Genomic DNA, 15,315 nt, shown 5'->3' with positions numbered 1-15,315 from the left:
TGTCTAGAGGCTTCAGGAGAAACACTTGCACTGGAGACAGATTTTCCATTTGTGATTATTCTTGTAATTTCAGAAGTTAATCACTTTTCTGTTTTGCATTCACTTTGCATTTCTACAATGGTAATTAAATGAAAACCAGAGCATCACATAGAACTAAGTCTAGCACTGTTTGCAGAAGCCAAAGAATATCACGTTAGTGCCTTTGACACACTTGGGTCCTTTTCGAAGACCCACCAAGTCTCCAATCATTTCCTTCCCACAGAATTATGATAACAGGCATTAATTCTAGCAACTGTCCCTTTCGCAGCAGCATTGCATTTCTGCTTGTTGTTTTTTCTGGGACTGGTGCAGGATTAAGCTTGGCCTAGAGATGCCCGGGTCACCCCATGGCATCCTTTCAGCTGCTGGAAAGTCACCTTTTCTGTAACTGTGCCACCACAACATGGGTCAGTTGGAAGTCAGGTTGGCTGGTGGGGGGAGCATTTGGACAGTGGTTTTTATCTGGATGTGATTTATTTAGCCTTACACTGAAAAAAATTGGAAGAAACAGGAGATTCTTAATCACATAATTCTACTTCTACAGTCACCACATACATATGTGGTACATACACAGTGCTTAAGAAAAAGATTTTATTAATTTATAGCAAAAATGCTAACAACCTTGTTTAAATTTTTGCTAATGTTTTTATTTGAGAGATTAAAAAACCCAAACAACAAAACTCCCAACATTAAGAAAAAGAAAGAAGCAGAAGAGCTACCGGTAAGAAATGGTCTGGATTTGCCACTCAACAGTGGCACCAGTCTGCACACAAGCCAGCTGCAGGCAGAGATGTGGCAGAGACCAACATGGTACTCATAGACCGAATGCGATACAGGAAACAGCAAACCCAAGAATCAGAAATAAAGGCCATAAAACCCCGACAATGCCCCATCTGAGTCTTACTTCCAATGAGAAACATAGGCAAAACTAATGTTTTAGGCTCATCCCTCATTGCAGATGGAAACTGGACTTAAGTTTGTGGCTGCTAAGGAACTTGGTGGAACGGCCATGCTTTGCCACTGAGCAATAGGCTGAGCACGTGACATTTTGGCTTCGCCAGCCCAATGTGTAACTATGGAGTCCTCAGTTCAGTGGATGATGTTTTAAGGCAGGGGGGTAGCTGTGGGAAAAAAAGAGGACCATGACTTGCTTTGTAAGTACTAAGAGGAAGCTAAAAGTCCAACAAGAATTATGGCCTCTTCAGTACTCCACAGCCACAGGTACAAGCAACATTGAATATATCATGTACATAACATTACTTATAGACTCTACATGTAAAATGTTAACCAATTTACCATGGAAATCTGGTAACAAGCAACATTGCCATATAAATTCACACTTCAAGAAAGGCTAAGTGTGGAAGCCTCCTTTGCAAGAGGGTTTTCAGTCAGTGTTTTGTATAGAAAATATTAAAACGATGACAATTTGTTCTCTGAATCTCAGTTCATTATTGGTTAGTTCTCAGGAACGGAAAAAAGGTTCTTCTTAGCAAATGTGTGAGTATTCGGATTATTAATTCACAATCTAGGTATTAAATAATTAAAAAAAAATTGCTAGCTGTCAGGAAGTCTTACTTGGCCACAATATTTTAAAGCAATACAGCAATACAAGGCATAGAAAATCTTTTCCTGCAACACTTGTAAATGTAAAAATATTCACGTTAAATGCAACAGAACTATTAAAGAATAAACTGCTTGTGGAACAGAGAAATAAGAGACTAGCGGTGCATTCAACCATCTTCCTTACAGTTGAACTCCAGCTGTTTAAAAACATATTGACTTCATAATTTGGAAAATGATGTCCCATAGGTAACTGGTCTGCATACTCCTATGAAATATGATGCTCCAAATGGCATGACACCCCTTCTTGAAGAGCTTTTATCTCCTCTCCACCAGTATCTCCACAGTTTAAACAAAAGAACAACTATCCAAATGTAAAATGCTCTTTTTTTTAATTACTAAATTAAGAAAGTTAAACAGTTTTAAAATGTAAACTTGCAAATAAACCATAACAAAATGTAATTAAGACTTTAAAATTTGCAACTCAGTATTAAAAACTCAATAGAAATAGAAAGGAATTTTTTTTTTTTTTTGGTTAAACGTAAGTAATTCAAGGCTGGTACAGACAACTGAAAAGGTAATACTTTGTTCTGTGCATCCTCCATGAAATGTAAAGAAGTGCATAGTAATTCCACTGGAGAACTTGCAGACATAGAGAAAGTAATTTCATTAGCAGTACAGGACATTTAACACACTTATTTTACAGTGGAAAAATGTTACACATAAAACAGAAAAATCCTAGTTGCATGACCAACAGTTTAGCAGGTGGACATGGCTAAAATGCTATGATTTTAAGACCATCTGAATGTGGTTACACTGTTTAATAAATCGTTTTGAAACATTTCAGTATACATGTTTTGATACGAGAAGTCCTTGCAGTTTCAATTTTCCAGTTCAAACGGTGATGGTGTAGTTTTCTTGCTTTATATATGTTTGTTTTAATTTCAAGAACAAATCATCACACACTTGTCAAACATTGGAAACATTACTGTAAATACAGCACATGATTCCTGAAAGAGCAAAGTTACAACCATCTACAGGTACATAATAATAAACAAAAAGTGCAATCCAATTTAAAAAAATCATGCTTGGCAAAAGCCAAAAATTAGATCACTGGCTTTCAGAATCCCACCAGTGTTTTCATGTCTGCAGTAAAATTATCGCTTTCTGAGTACCGCTGCAGCAGGATTCATTCGATTGCAAATGAGTTTCCTCTGCAATAGCACCCATATACTGTATGTACAGGTATGTATATATATTATATATATTTTATATATAAAAAAGCAAAAAACCAAACACCTGTCCTGATTTTTTTTTTTTTTTTATTTGTTAAAACATGAAAAAAAATGTTTTAGACAAAGAGGCCACTTCTGGAAAATAATACTTTTAATCGAATCAGGAGAAGACTAGTTAAAATCACATAGGTTTTGCATTTTAAAAAAAGGAAAGCACTAGGATCAGTTATTGGCACTGAGTTACTATTTACAATGAACAGAGGTTTTGCAGTTTACATAACATCAATACAATGCAGTTTTGGAGTCTTTGATTAAGAAAAAACGAGTGTTTTTCTCCTTTTCATCCAGGACATTCAGATTGTTAGGACAAGTGGTCATAGGCAAAGGCTGCGGAAGTTCCCAGCTTCAGCCCCTCCTGTGCATGGCGGTGTTGGAAGATGCTGCACTCTGGAGAAGCCGATCACAGAGTTGGAAGCTGACGGGCAGGTGGGGCAGGGCTGAAAAACACCTGGTAATTGGTGACAGTGTGTGGAGACCAGGGATTTACAGGTTGTCACCGGGCTGGTACTGGGGTTCTGTTGCAGTGAAGTAGTCTTCAAGGAAACCCTGCAAATATTCGAAGGTTGGACGCTCCTCTGGGTCTTTTTTCCAGCAGTGGATCATAAGCTCGTGCAAGGAGATGGGACAGTCCTGAGGACATGGCATCCGATAACCACGTTCTACTTGCTCCAAGACTTCACGGTTATTCATGCCTGTAAAATGCAGAGAAATTCACATTGTTAAATTACAGGCAAATTAACCCCGGTATAACTCAATCTACAATACATATGGTTTTCTTGATCATACAAATTTCTTTTGGTTCAGACGAGTGAAATGAAACCACCCCAATGTCTTGGTTTAGTTCTTCATCTACTGCAGGGTAACCTGGATTATTTTCTTTCCCAGTAGAGGGTTGTAGGATCCAGTGATGAGTAAAATGCTGCTCCCATGGTGACCCTCTTGGCTTACTCCCAATGGGCAGGATTTGGCACCTTCCCTCTCCAACAACAGTAGCCATAAACTAGCATGTTAAGTGGTGAAGAAAAATAAATGCATTACAACAAATACTATTCAAAATTCTAGAAATTAAGATAAATTTTTGAAACTCTCACACTGAGTGTGGGCTTTTCTTGAAGTGCTCTGTGGGGTCATGCTGCAGAGGCTTCAAGACAAACTCTGCTACGTTAGGCTACCAGGGATGTACCAGCATGCTACCAGCAGCATTACCTTCAAGGTCAGTTCATCAGCTTACTGCTGCTGCTGATCTGCACTCCCTCGATCTGTATTGGTTACTATTGTTTCAACCATATTCAGCATATTGCACTGTTCCAACCCAGAACAGCACAAAATTGCTCAGAAGACAAGTGAAATACCACGCAGAACAGCTCCATTGCAGAACCATAGCGACCTCTCAAAAAAGGTAAAAAGTTCTATTACCATCATGCTTGTCCGTGAGAGGCAAGCCATGCCCTTTGCTACCTTGACTTTTCTATGCAACATCTTCAACCCTTGATTCCTCTGCTGAAGTGCTTTTCACCATATGTTAATTGCAGTCAGGCTCAGCTTTATTTTAAATATCTCTTCCAGGAATTCCTTTGGCACTACTCTGAAATACTACAGGCATGCAGAAGTATTTCAGAGAAGGTGTGCACACTGACTGTGAGCTTTGTGGCTTGCCAGTTGGCAAACCCTGTCTCAGTCCTCTGCTGAAAATTATAGTGCGTCCTGCCAACCAGCTCTGCAGGAGAACTAGTAGGAACAATCAAGTTCCTCCATGACCAAATCTAGAAATCAGCACCTTGATATTGCTCATTCTGTTGGTTAATCCTCCTCCTGACTTCCACTACACCATTCTTCACGGGGTCTCCTCCACTCTGTTCTTTCAGGGTGTCCTCTTGAAGAATTTTCTTGTCCCACCTTCAGGACCCAAGGGATCATCTCTACCTCATATTTTTGGTAAACTTATTTGTGAGGAATAATTCAACTACCTTCTTCAATACAGACTCATTTGTCTACACCTTAACTAATGAGAATAATATCCTTACACTGCATAGCATTAGGTTGGCGGCTTAGCTGTATCCTTGGATTTGGTCTTCACTCTGTGTCCTCACATACTGTCTGTGTTTAATTCTTAAAGATGTTTTGAAAGAATCATCTGAAAAATACAGCCTTTCTTTGCCATCCACATCTAGATTCTCATCTCATGTTATTATTACAAAACACCTTTTCCTCTTATCTTGACAGGGTAATTTCCTCCTGCTGATATCCATTTGCAGTGTCTCTCCAAGGACCATTTTCTAGCCTGTAACTGTAATCACCTTTTACATGGTCTTGCCACTTGCTCCTTGTTGCTTACTATGCAAAATACCAGCTGCTTTGCCTTCACTTTCAAAGCCTCTCTCAGGCTGCCCCAGTAGCATTCAGGCTCTCAGTTGACCATGTCCTGGTTGATAAACTGTTCTGATTAGCTTACTGCAGCACCTTTGATTTTCAAACAATGATGTGCTTTTTTTTATGCTGACTGTTGTGCATGGAGGAACCTTCCCAGAAGACTGCCTTATCACCCCACATACCTCTCCTTACCCTTTAGCAGTGATAATTGCAAAAAGAAAGGTTAGATTACTGATTTACAATATTTCCTGACCTGCAGACCAACACTTTAACACTGGTTTCTTGTGTTTGATTTGTCACCTGCATCTACCCACTGTATTTTTGGTGTTAGATGTTTAGACGTTTATGAGTAGGAGCAAACACTTTGTTTGGTCTGTGGTTAGGACTCCACAGAATGATGAAAACAGTAATAATGGTCCTCTGCATACATCAGATTCAGCGTAGAGTTAAGGTTCTCCTGTATTATTGACTCCAAACTGATGTTAGGTCACACAGGCTCACAACAAAACAGAAAAGCTTGCCACGCACTGAACAAATATTTGGGTGCTCCTCATTATCCAACAAGAACATTTTCAAACATATTTTACATTTTTGTTAAATTACAAAGCAACGCTAGCGGTCTGTTAGTCATCACCAACCCAAAGGCAACATCAACCCAAACTTTCTGGCCTCGCTGTTTTGGCATCTTGCTCACGTTGTGTTCTCAATATTAGTATTTTAAATTTGTGTTTAGAACAAAAATCTGCACCCTTTTTTCAAGTCCTAGTCTTTGAATCAGCTGAATTGCCTCATGTTTTGGGGTAAGAACTTCTGCTGTGCTTTGCTTCCCTTATGTACCAAAGAGTATGAAAATAGTGTTAGCAGTAACTCATCGTCTGTATATACCTAAACCACAACCAAACTGCATTCTTTGTTTTTGTTTTGGCAGTACCCCTTGAAGTACAACATGAGTAGAAGCAACAGCAGCAGAAAAGCTTCTTTCCAACTGAACTAAGATATCAAATGTTTGGTATTTTCACTCAGTGTATTACTCAGTGCTGCAAAGCACACTCTGAAACTTGATAACGAACTGTATGCTGGAAGAAAAACCCCAAGGAGAGAAAGGGGGGAGGAAAAACATAAACAGCTCTTCACTTCCTCTTAAAAAAAGAAAGACAGAAAAAAGAACATAGAAGAGACATTGCTGCCTAAAATTGGTCATTTGTTGTCCTGGAAATTCAGTCAAGCCAGGTTTTCTCATCATGGTATAATCCAGGAAAATGCCCTTCCTTTCCTTTTGTCCTTTCCCCTTCCTCCCAGTAAAACCTAGACATGAAACTAACCCAAGTAATCCTCACGTTCCTTAGTGGAATTCATACATCCAGTAAGGGCTGCAGCAGCTAGGATTTGCCAAAGAAATTCTGTCAGTTTTGACATGTGCTGCTAATTTAAAAAAGGAGTTTCAGATACATTTGTTTCAAAATTGCTTGGATTATTATTCAGCCTTATAAAAATAGCAGTGTTCCAGGTATACTTTTTACCTCTTAGAAGGCCTGTTAATGTTTACAAACCTATTATCTTGATTCACTTATCTTATCCTACAAATTTTAGTGTTTCTCTTTTGATAGCAGGAGCCTGTTGTATCTGTACTTCTAACAACAGAGAGAATATTTGAACAGTCTGTACAACTCCTCTCTCCTAATGAATACCCGAGAGTTTCAACTCTTTTAGTAAATAATAAATGAAATTCTGCTTGCAGTATGCTTCTAGACCCCTTAAAAGTTTATCCTAAAATCCTTAAATCTGTGGAATAAAATACTTAGAAATATTCTTCTGTAGACTACAGCTATTTCACCTGCTTGAAAAATCAGTTTGTGCTTATGATGTTTCAAGAATTACCATTTGGACCAAGAAGGTAACATCCAATTTCCAAAAGATGGCTTTTCCATTAGCTTTTTATTCCCTGAGAAGACCAAAAATGAAATGACCTCCCACCATCCAGCTTTATTACTGAAGCCTCCCATAATCTCAGGATGCCACAGGATATGGCCACTTTAATGCTGAGTACAATAAAAATCTACTGCCCATAAGGATGGGGACAGAAATGCAATGCTGCTTGACTTTTACTGGAAAAATTGCAGTAGTAAGACATAAAAGAGAATGTAAAGTTTCCAGTTGTGGCTAAAGAAAACACTGCAAAGTGCTCTGGCGTGCTCTGAGGAGCTTGATTAGATGGAGCACAGCAGATGTGCAAATAGCACAGATCTGGGCAATGATGCTTTTCCAGAAGACAGGAAGCATTCCTGTATCTAGGCGGCATCCCCACATCAAAAGCTAATAAGCTATATAGATTACTCTGGGCAACGTGAAGTCCAGTGAGGACAGCGATGGTTTGAAGCCACTTTATTCTTGCTATCTGCTGTTGGACTGAGAATTATGCTCCTTCAAGACCCACTGCATGCTTTGAGCCCAATGATCAAACTAATACACAAATGCTTAAAGAAGGACTCTTAAACAACAGCTCAGCTGTTGCCCATCCCCAGAAATGCTGTATTTCAGATTCTCCAAGGACCCTGAGCTGTCTCCAAGGACCCCTGCTCATGTTCGAAGGTTCCTCAGACATGTTGGTCCTTTTCCAGTACAGTTGAGAAGCTAAAACTCTGTAGTCTTCCACAGGGGCTGGATCACGTTGGCACTCAGAGCATGCTTTCGAAAGAGAGAGTTACAATGGAGACTTGAATTTTGGGCTTTGTTCAGTTGGATCTAGAAGCAGAATTCCTAACTTCCATGGGCAGCCCCAAATTAAAGCCAGAGGTGAGGGCACAGGAATGAGATGTGGGACTTAGGCAGGGACCAGGGATGCAGGCATAATAGTGCACTGAAGAGAACAGAAAAGCTGCTCCTAAAGAAAGACAACCTTTGAAGCATAATACTGTTCTTACAGAGTACAACACTAACTGAATTATTTCTGTGCAAAGTAGTAGCAAGTTTTAAAAATCTGGAAGCCATGCCACTTCATTTAGAAAGTAAGGCCTGAAAACCCCCAACATCTCCTCATCCTCAAAACGCGACAAAGCTTGGCTGTCAATATCTGTTGTGGGGTTTGTTTGTTTTTTCTATTTCGTTTTTGTTTCAAATAAGCTATTGTTTGCTTGGTATAAGAGATGCAACTTTGAGCTACAGCGTTTGTGAGCGGAGCTTTCCTGCCTAGAAGGAAACCCACCTAAGTTTATCTGTGCTATGTGCTGAGTATGCATCTCTCTCAACTCTTTAGCTACCATCCATGATGATGGTACACACACATATGCTGGCTCATTAATGTATACTTGGCCCCAGGCTTGGACAGTGCACCATGCGCTCTCCTGGCACTTGTGGCCCAGCTTCTCCCAGGGATAAGGAGGCTGAATACAGCTCCCCAGGGACTGCAGAGCTGCTTGGAGTCCAACCTCAAAGACCTGCCTGGCCAGAGGAAGCATTGTGGTGGCTGTCACACTAGGCATAAAACGTAAATGCTCCTGATGTGCTGAGTGCAGCAGAAAGCAGAAGGAGCAAATTCAGAGGTGTTTGTTTAGTGCAGCTGAGATTTTTGCTTATCTGAAAGACAACATGTTAAAAAAAAGCCAAATTCTCTGACTACTGCTAGAGAAATGCAGCCTCCTGCTCTTAAACTCCACTAACACCTCCCTCCCAACCCCCCCAACCCTAAACTAAGATCCAAAGGGAATTCGTGTAAGGGGAAAGAAACAGAAACTGAAAAAGGTCAACTAAGCAGGCTATTTTTTTAAACTTGCCTCCTCTTCTGCCCATGTCTAGTTTTTATTTCCTCACTATAATACTGAAAATAGATCCTCAATGCCTAGAAAGACTGTGAAAGTTGCTTATTTCAATCTGCTGCCTTGTGAAATGAATGGGAAAGCACTAGGGAAGGCTAAGAAAAGCACAAATAAATTAGTTATGATAGCAGTCCATTACATCCATTGACAGCGAAACAGGCTTGGTTGAAGAATGAAGATGAGGACACCTCACCTACGGTAAAGTCTTGCTTGTGGGAGCCATAGGGTCTGAGGCAAAGCTTGATTATGAACTCTAGCCTGATCTTCATCTCTGCCAGCAAAATCTTTACTGCTCACATATCCCACTATTGCTCCAGCCTCTCTTCCAAAATGGGGCATCAGGACAGGAACTGGTTGATATCTGGGAGACAAGGAATGCCAAGTCCTGTTCCACACAGTCTGTTCCCCTCCCATATATTGCCTGTCACCTTCTGTCCTCCTTGTTGTGCTTCTCCTTCCTTCTACACAAGCTTAAAACAATGCCTGGTTCTCCATGTACATGAGGTACAGTGCCCTGTGGGCATGGTTACCACCACAGGACTGGAGTGTGTGCTTTAAATAACCTGTCCAGGCACTAAGATCTTGTCAAGCAAGAGAGCAATGCCTTTGTCTGAGGGCATCTCCCCACTGCCCCTGGGCCTGCTACAATCTGTAAGCAGGAATATCAAGACAATGTGCTCACAACAGTTTCAGAAACTGGGTATTACAGTGGAGTGACAGCTCCATGACCCTCTTTGTTTCAAGGCTGACCCTTTCCAGAGCTTGCAAATCCACATGCCTTGGGTGCCAAAATGGTGGGCAGTGCCTACAAACTGCATTCTCTCACCTATAGGTTGTGTATATACTTGGGTAAGGCGGGCTGAGTCTTGCCTCTCAGGGTGGTTGAATTCCCATCTTTTCCTTGTCGCACAAGCCGTGCCATAACAGCAGGGAAAGCCCTGTGGGTGTAAGTGAACCTTACTCCCTGCCTCAGACAGGGACTTGAATTCATGAAGTTTTATCCTTTCAGGAGGTCCTTCCTTTCCCCAGCATGAAGCAGGAGATTGATCATCCTTTCTATGTCAGGGGAAAAAAGAGTCTTTTCTGAGGAGCTCAGGAGGTCTTTGTCACCTTGGGAAGCCCAAGCCCTCTTTTTAGCCTACATGCAAAGACAGGCTCTTCTGAGAAGGCCCCAGTTCCCCTTCACCATTGTCTCAGCCTATAAAAGCTTTCCCAGTTAGGGGAATGAGAATGAACTGAAATCTTGAAAGACTTTGGAAATTCAAATATAAAATAGAGACTGCCCTTAGGTAAAACTGACAGGAAGGGGAGTGATGGTGATCATGAGAATGGTAAAGGCCTCCAGTGCGAGCAGGGTGGGAGTCCCAGTAGGGAGGAAGGGCCCTGGTGTAGAGCTTGGGCAGTGTGTAACCAAGACAGTATGTGACCATCCAGAAAACTGCTGACTCTGTGATATGTGACACACAAAAATTTGTTTCCAGCTACTTGATGTCTTCCTAGCATGGGTGGGGGAGAGTGAGTAAGAAGGACTTTTGGTGTGTGAAGGCTTTATGTAGTGAGGGATGAAGAGGGAGTATGGTGCTGAAAGAGCAGAGATGCCGTTAGTTGTCTTTGATGTGCTCAAAGTGCCGCGTAATAAAACTGTCCACATTTTCAGGACACAGACCATGCCTGAGATTTCTGTCATGGGTCGTACAAGAAGTTATATATTGCAAGTACTTAAGCACACATCCTCCTGCGGGGAGGGGAGTGCAGACATCCTCTGCTGGCCAACAGTGTGTCCACAGTTAAGACGGGGCCACTTTTGCCTGGAAGTTTTTTTCCTGCGTGTGTGTGTCTGTGCTCCTGCACGTGACAAGAGAGAAGGCTAGTCTTCTATCACCTCTACCCCACTGTCCTGGTTTCAGCTGTAATAGTTGGGTTTTTTTTCTCCTTCCCAGTAGCTGGTGCAGTGCTGTCTTTTGGCTTTAGTCTGAGAACAATGTTCATGTTTTAGTTTTTGATAAGTAGCTTACCCTGATCGAGGACTTTTCAGTATCTCATGCTCTGCCAGTGAGAAGGGGCATGGGAAGCCGGGAGGGAACAGAGACAGGACACCTGATCCAAACTAGCCAAAGGGGTATTCCATACTACAGCACGTCATGCCCAGTATATAAACTGGGGGGAGTTACCTGGAAGGCCCAGATCGCTGCTCAGGTCGGGCAGTCAGCAGTGGTGAGCAATTTTATTGTGCATCACTTGTGTTTATTGTTTTCTTTCCCTTTTCCCTTTTAGTTTTATATTCTCTCCCCTTATTTCCCTTATAATTGTTATTATTATTACTAGTAGTAGTTGTATTATATTATACTTTAATTATTAAACTGTTCTCATCTCAACCCATGGGGTTTACATTCTTTCAATTCTCCTCCCAATCCCACCCAGAGGGGTGAAGGGGAGCGTGAGCGAATGGCTGCATGGTACTGAGTTACTGGCTGGGCTTAAACCATGACACCCATCAATGTGGAGCTCAGGGGAAAAAAACCCCGAACACCTTAACTCTGCCCTGGCTGGCGAGAGCCCCTGTGCACCCACTCTGCTGGTAGTGACTAGGAATTTCCTCTTCCTGCAGCCCAGTGAGGAGCATTGCCCACCCTCTGGGAGCAGCACCATATCAGCTAAGTCTCACACATCCTCTTTCTGTCTTCAGCCTTTGCACACTGTGCCACGTCTGCATTTAACCCTCAATAAACCCACGGAAATCATGGCTTTCCTACACCATTGCCACTAATCCTCCTGACAAAAAGACCTTTGTGCTGGCTACTGACACAGCCACTCTATGTTGGTGGCAACACCTGCTTTTCTTTAACCGCATGGGGAAGTGCTGGGCAGAGGGACTCATCCATCCCACAGAAACATCTTGCTTTCTGCTACCTCATTTTGTTGTCACAGTCACAGCTTTGCTCAGCTGCATGCCAAAATTCATTGCTGATGACAAGAAGCCTCCCAGTCCCCATATTCTTGTCATAAATATCAGCTGCTGACTGCTAGGCACAGGTAAAGTTGAAATTCCTGGTAAAACTCTGGGAGTTTTGTTTTGCTGAGTTCAACCTTCTGAAGTGGTGTGAGATATCACAGGATGAACTGAACGCCACCTTGATGCTTCTCCTGTGCAATTTGGTGTATAGATCTGACTGCTTGATCACCGCACAGATTGGCAAATTGAAACTGCTTTAGGGCACTTTCCACTAAATCAGCTGCAGCACACACAGCCGTACAGTGCTAATTAGAGAAAATCCAGTGGTATTTAGATGTTTGTTGTTTTTTTTTTTTAATAAAAAGAATAAAGATGCAGCTGGATGCCCTGTTGTTAGTATCTGTGCTGATAAGAAAATGAAGGGATTAAATTGTTTTCCATGTATTGCACTGCTTTCACCTCAACGCTTTCCTCTTCACCTGAATGCTTACAATCTTCAGGGGGACACGGAATGAAAAGCTCCTTCTGCATAGGCAGATCCAATCACCTCTTCTACAAATCTTAATCCATTGGATACTTGGCAGGGTTTCAACAAAGAACCATGGGGCCTCCAGTTCCCCCATGCAGAGAATCTGGCCCCGCTGTGACCCTGCCATGAGCTCTGGCCTGCATGTTACAGAATTACTTTCTATCCTTTCCATCCATCTCAAAAGCAATGAACGAAATTTAAGAGTTTATAAAAAAGAGATTTGGTAATTCCAGACATTCAGACAGTCATCAAACCTTGCAAAGAAACAGACTGACAGAATAAGTGGAGTAATGCCGCTCTGGGAGTTTAACTGTTGATATCTTAAAATGAATGCAATACTATAGAGAATTATTTGCTCCACAGCATTGTAATTTTCATTGCTTTCATTATTTGGCTGGAAAATATATTAATTGAAATGTGAACAATTAAAAAAATTAGAAATGAATATGTTGAATTTTCTATTCTCTTGTCATTTTATCATGACCATCACACAGCAGCTCTCAGAATCAGGACCATTTTCAAGCATACACAGAACTTATGCATGATAACCATGCTCCTTTCAGCCCAGTGAAAATAAATACACATTCCAATTAGAGCACATGGCTTGTTCCCACTACTTTCCCCAAGTGAAGCAGGGCTCAGACTGTTTTCTTACCTGGGTATGGCACTCTTCCTTTTGTTACCAGCTCTGTCAGTAGGATCCCAAACGACCAGACATCTGACTTTATTGTGAACCTTCCATATAATGCTGCTTCTGGTGCAGTCCATTTAATGGGAAACTTTGCACCTAATGAAAGAATAAATGAGTTTTAATCAGAATAGAAACAGAGTCAAAGTACCAGTTCACAGGTGACTGCTGTCTTCTACAGCATGTGCAGGTGGACAGAGCTGCAGGCGAGTGAGTTAACGAACAGCTCCATGGAGTACAGTCAGAGAGGACATGCAGGCGGAATACGTAGGGCAGAAGGAAAGACTTAGCAGGGAAGGGGTGGGTTTGTCCTACACCCCAAGAGATGTCTAAAACATTTTAATTCAGGTTTGAAGTTTTATAAAAGTAAAAAAAAGTAAAAAAAAAAAAAAAGCCAAATATAAAAGAAATTCTTTCTCCCAAAATGTTTTAAATTACATGTTCCTGTGATATTTGCAAGTCAAACACAGTTAGCATGTATGAATTGAAGTGGGATTTATTGGAAATGTACCTCCCAGTTTCACTGCTCAAGCTGAGCAAAATGCAAAACAAACAAACATGGTAAAAACATAAATTAAAACCAAACCTAATATTTCACTACAAACATGCAAGGACTTAAAAATAATACTGCCATTTCAGTTGCTTGGAGTGCAATGATGTCAAGGCACAGCTCTGGCCTGTGATTTATAACCCGACAGTGTACTTTAAACTCCTGGCACTGAAAAGCCTGCAGTGCCTTAAATACGTGCAGTTCTAATGTGCTCATCCATCATCAGAGCTTGCAGGAGCCAGTTGTGGTGAGGATGGTAAGATAACAAGTCTTTAAACACTGATTTATTTGCTTTTCCAATCATTTACTGTTTTCTTAGGGAAAATATTTTCAGGATGACTTTAAAGAAAAGTCTTGTGCTAATAATTAACTTGTAGTATGTATGAAAAAGTATGCAGACAGTTCCCTGGTGCAAAAGAGTTGAGTTGCTTATTCCTGATCCCTAGTGACAAACACTCTTGAATTTGGAAACAGACTGACTTTGATTTCTCACCACCCTCTCATAAAAGTTCCCTTGGCTTTCAGGAGGAGTGTGGAAAGTGTAACAACACGGACCAATCCCTTTCAGAGAGTGAAGCTATGACACTGTTTACAGTTCCCTGCTGGTGCTGTTCTGCTATCACATCCAGTGCTCGGTGCCCCATATACATCACAACTTGATTTGGCTCAGAGTACGAAGTAAACGTGTTAGTAATTCTCATCTCCTTACTTAGTAAAACATCAGGTGCTAAAATTTTTCCTGCTCTATACGTGAGTGATCCTGAGAGAGAATATTACTTAGAAACAAATACATTTTCTAGGGAAAACTGCAGTTGCTCAAGTAAATCCTGCTAAATGAACAGACACAAGACAAAGTTTTAAATCTCTACTGCCCAAAGTCAGGAACCTGAGTCTAGTCAAGCATCAACACATCAGTGGCTGTTAGATTTGCAAAGGTGCCGGAGGATTTTTGGATGTCTATTAATCTTTAAAAAAGTGTGCCTCTTCTGATATGCAGGCAGGAGCTAAGATTTGGGTGCTTGGCTTTGGTCTCAATGTCCCTAACTTACTCTTCTTCATGGGGCCAATCTTAGTTTACAAGACCAAAATTTACAGAACTTCATCTTCTCTTAAAAACTGCCCTGGCTATGGTGTCCGAGATCTCTGCAGCAGAGCAGCCTGCTGTCACTTGAGCCTCTGTCCTGGAAATTGGCCCTGCTCCAACAGCACCAGCAGCAACATGGGGTTGGCAACCAGCTCCCCAGGCCACTGGCAGATCCTGGAGCTATAAACCCTGTGCTGATCCCTGGAAAAACTGCAGGCTGAGTTCATCTGGTGATCAGGTTCCCTAGGACAACAGTGCATGGCTTTAGATGGGCTTATGCAGGCATACCGTGAATATGAGGGCTAATGTCCCTCTGCTCTCTCATACGTGCAGCTGAGACAGTACACACACACCATGCCAGCTGAATGAATTGCTCCAGGCTGGCCAGCAGCCTGAAGGCTTGGATGTTGGCTGGTGGTGCGTGAGATAGCCAAG

At 41.6% G+C, this 15,315-nt stretch overlaps 1 protein-coding gene across 4 annotated transcripts in view; it reads right to left on the bottom strand.

The window, feature by feature from the left end:
• Nucleotides 1–667: 667 nt before the first annotated feature.
• FYN (FYN proto-oncogene, Src family tyrosine kinase) overlaps nucleotides 668–15,315 on the bottom strand; it is a 141,660-nt gene continuing 127,012 nt past the window's right edge. For 3 of the 4 annotated variants that reach the window (XM_030489454.1, XM_030489457.1, XM_030489456.1), the window contains 2 exons: nucleotides 13,214–13,345; nucleotides 668–3,586 (listed from right to left, as the gene is read on the bottom strand). In XM_030489454.1, the coding sequence (XP_030345314.1) occupies nucleotides 3,378–3,586; nucleotides 13,214–13,345 (341 nt within the window). In that variant the 3' untranslated portion in view covers nucleotides 668–3,377. The remainder of the gene's footprint in view (nucleotides 3,587–13,213; nucleotides 13,346–15,315) is intronic. The other variant, XM_030489455.1, reaches the window with a different exon arrangement.

Source organism: Strigops habroptila, chromosome 6 (assembly GCF_004027225.2).
Source record: "Strigops habroptila isolate Jane chromosome 6, bStrHab1.2.pri, whole genome shotgun sequence".
Lineage (NCBI taxonomy): Eukaryota > Metazoa > Chordata > Aves > Psittaciformes > Psittacidae > Strigops > Strigops habroptila.
This window is presented reverse-complemented; position numbering and strand designations above follow the sequence as displayed.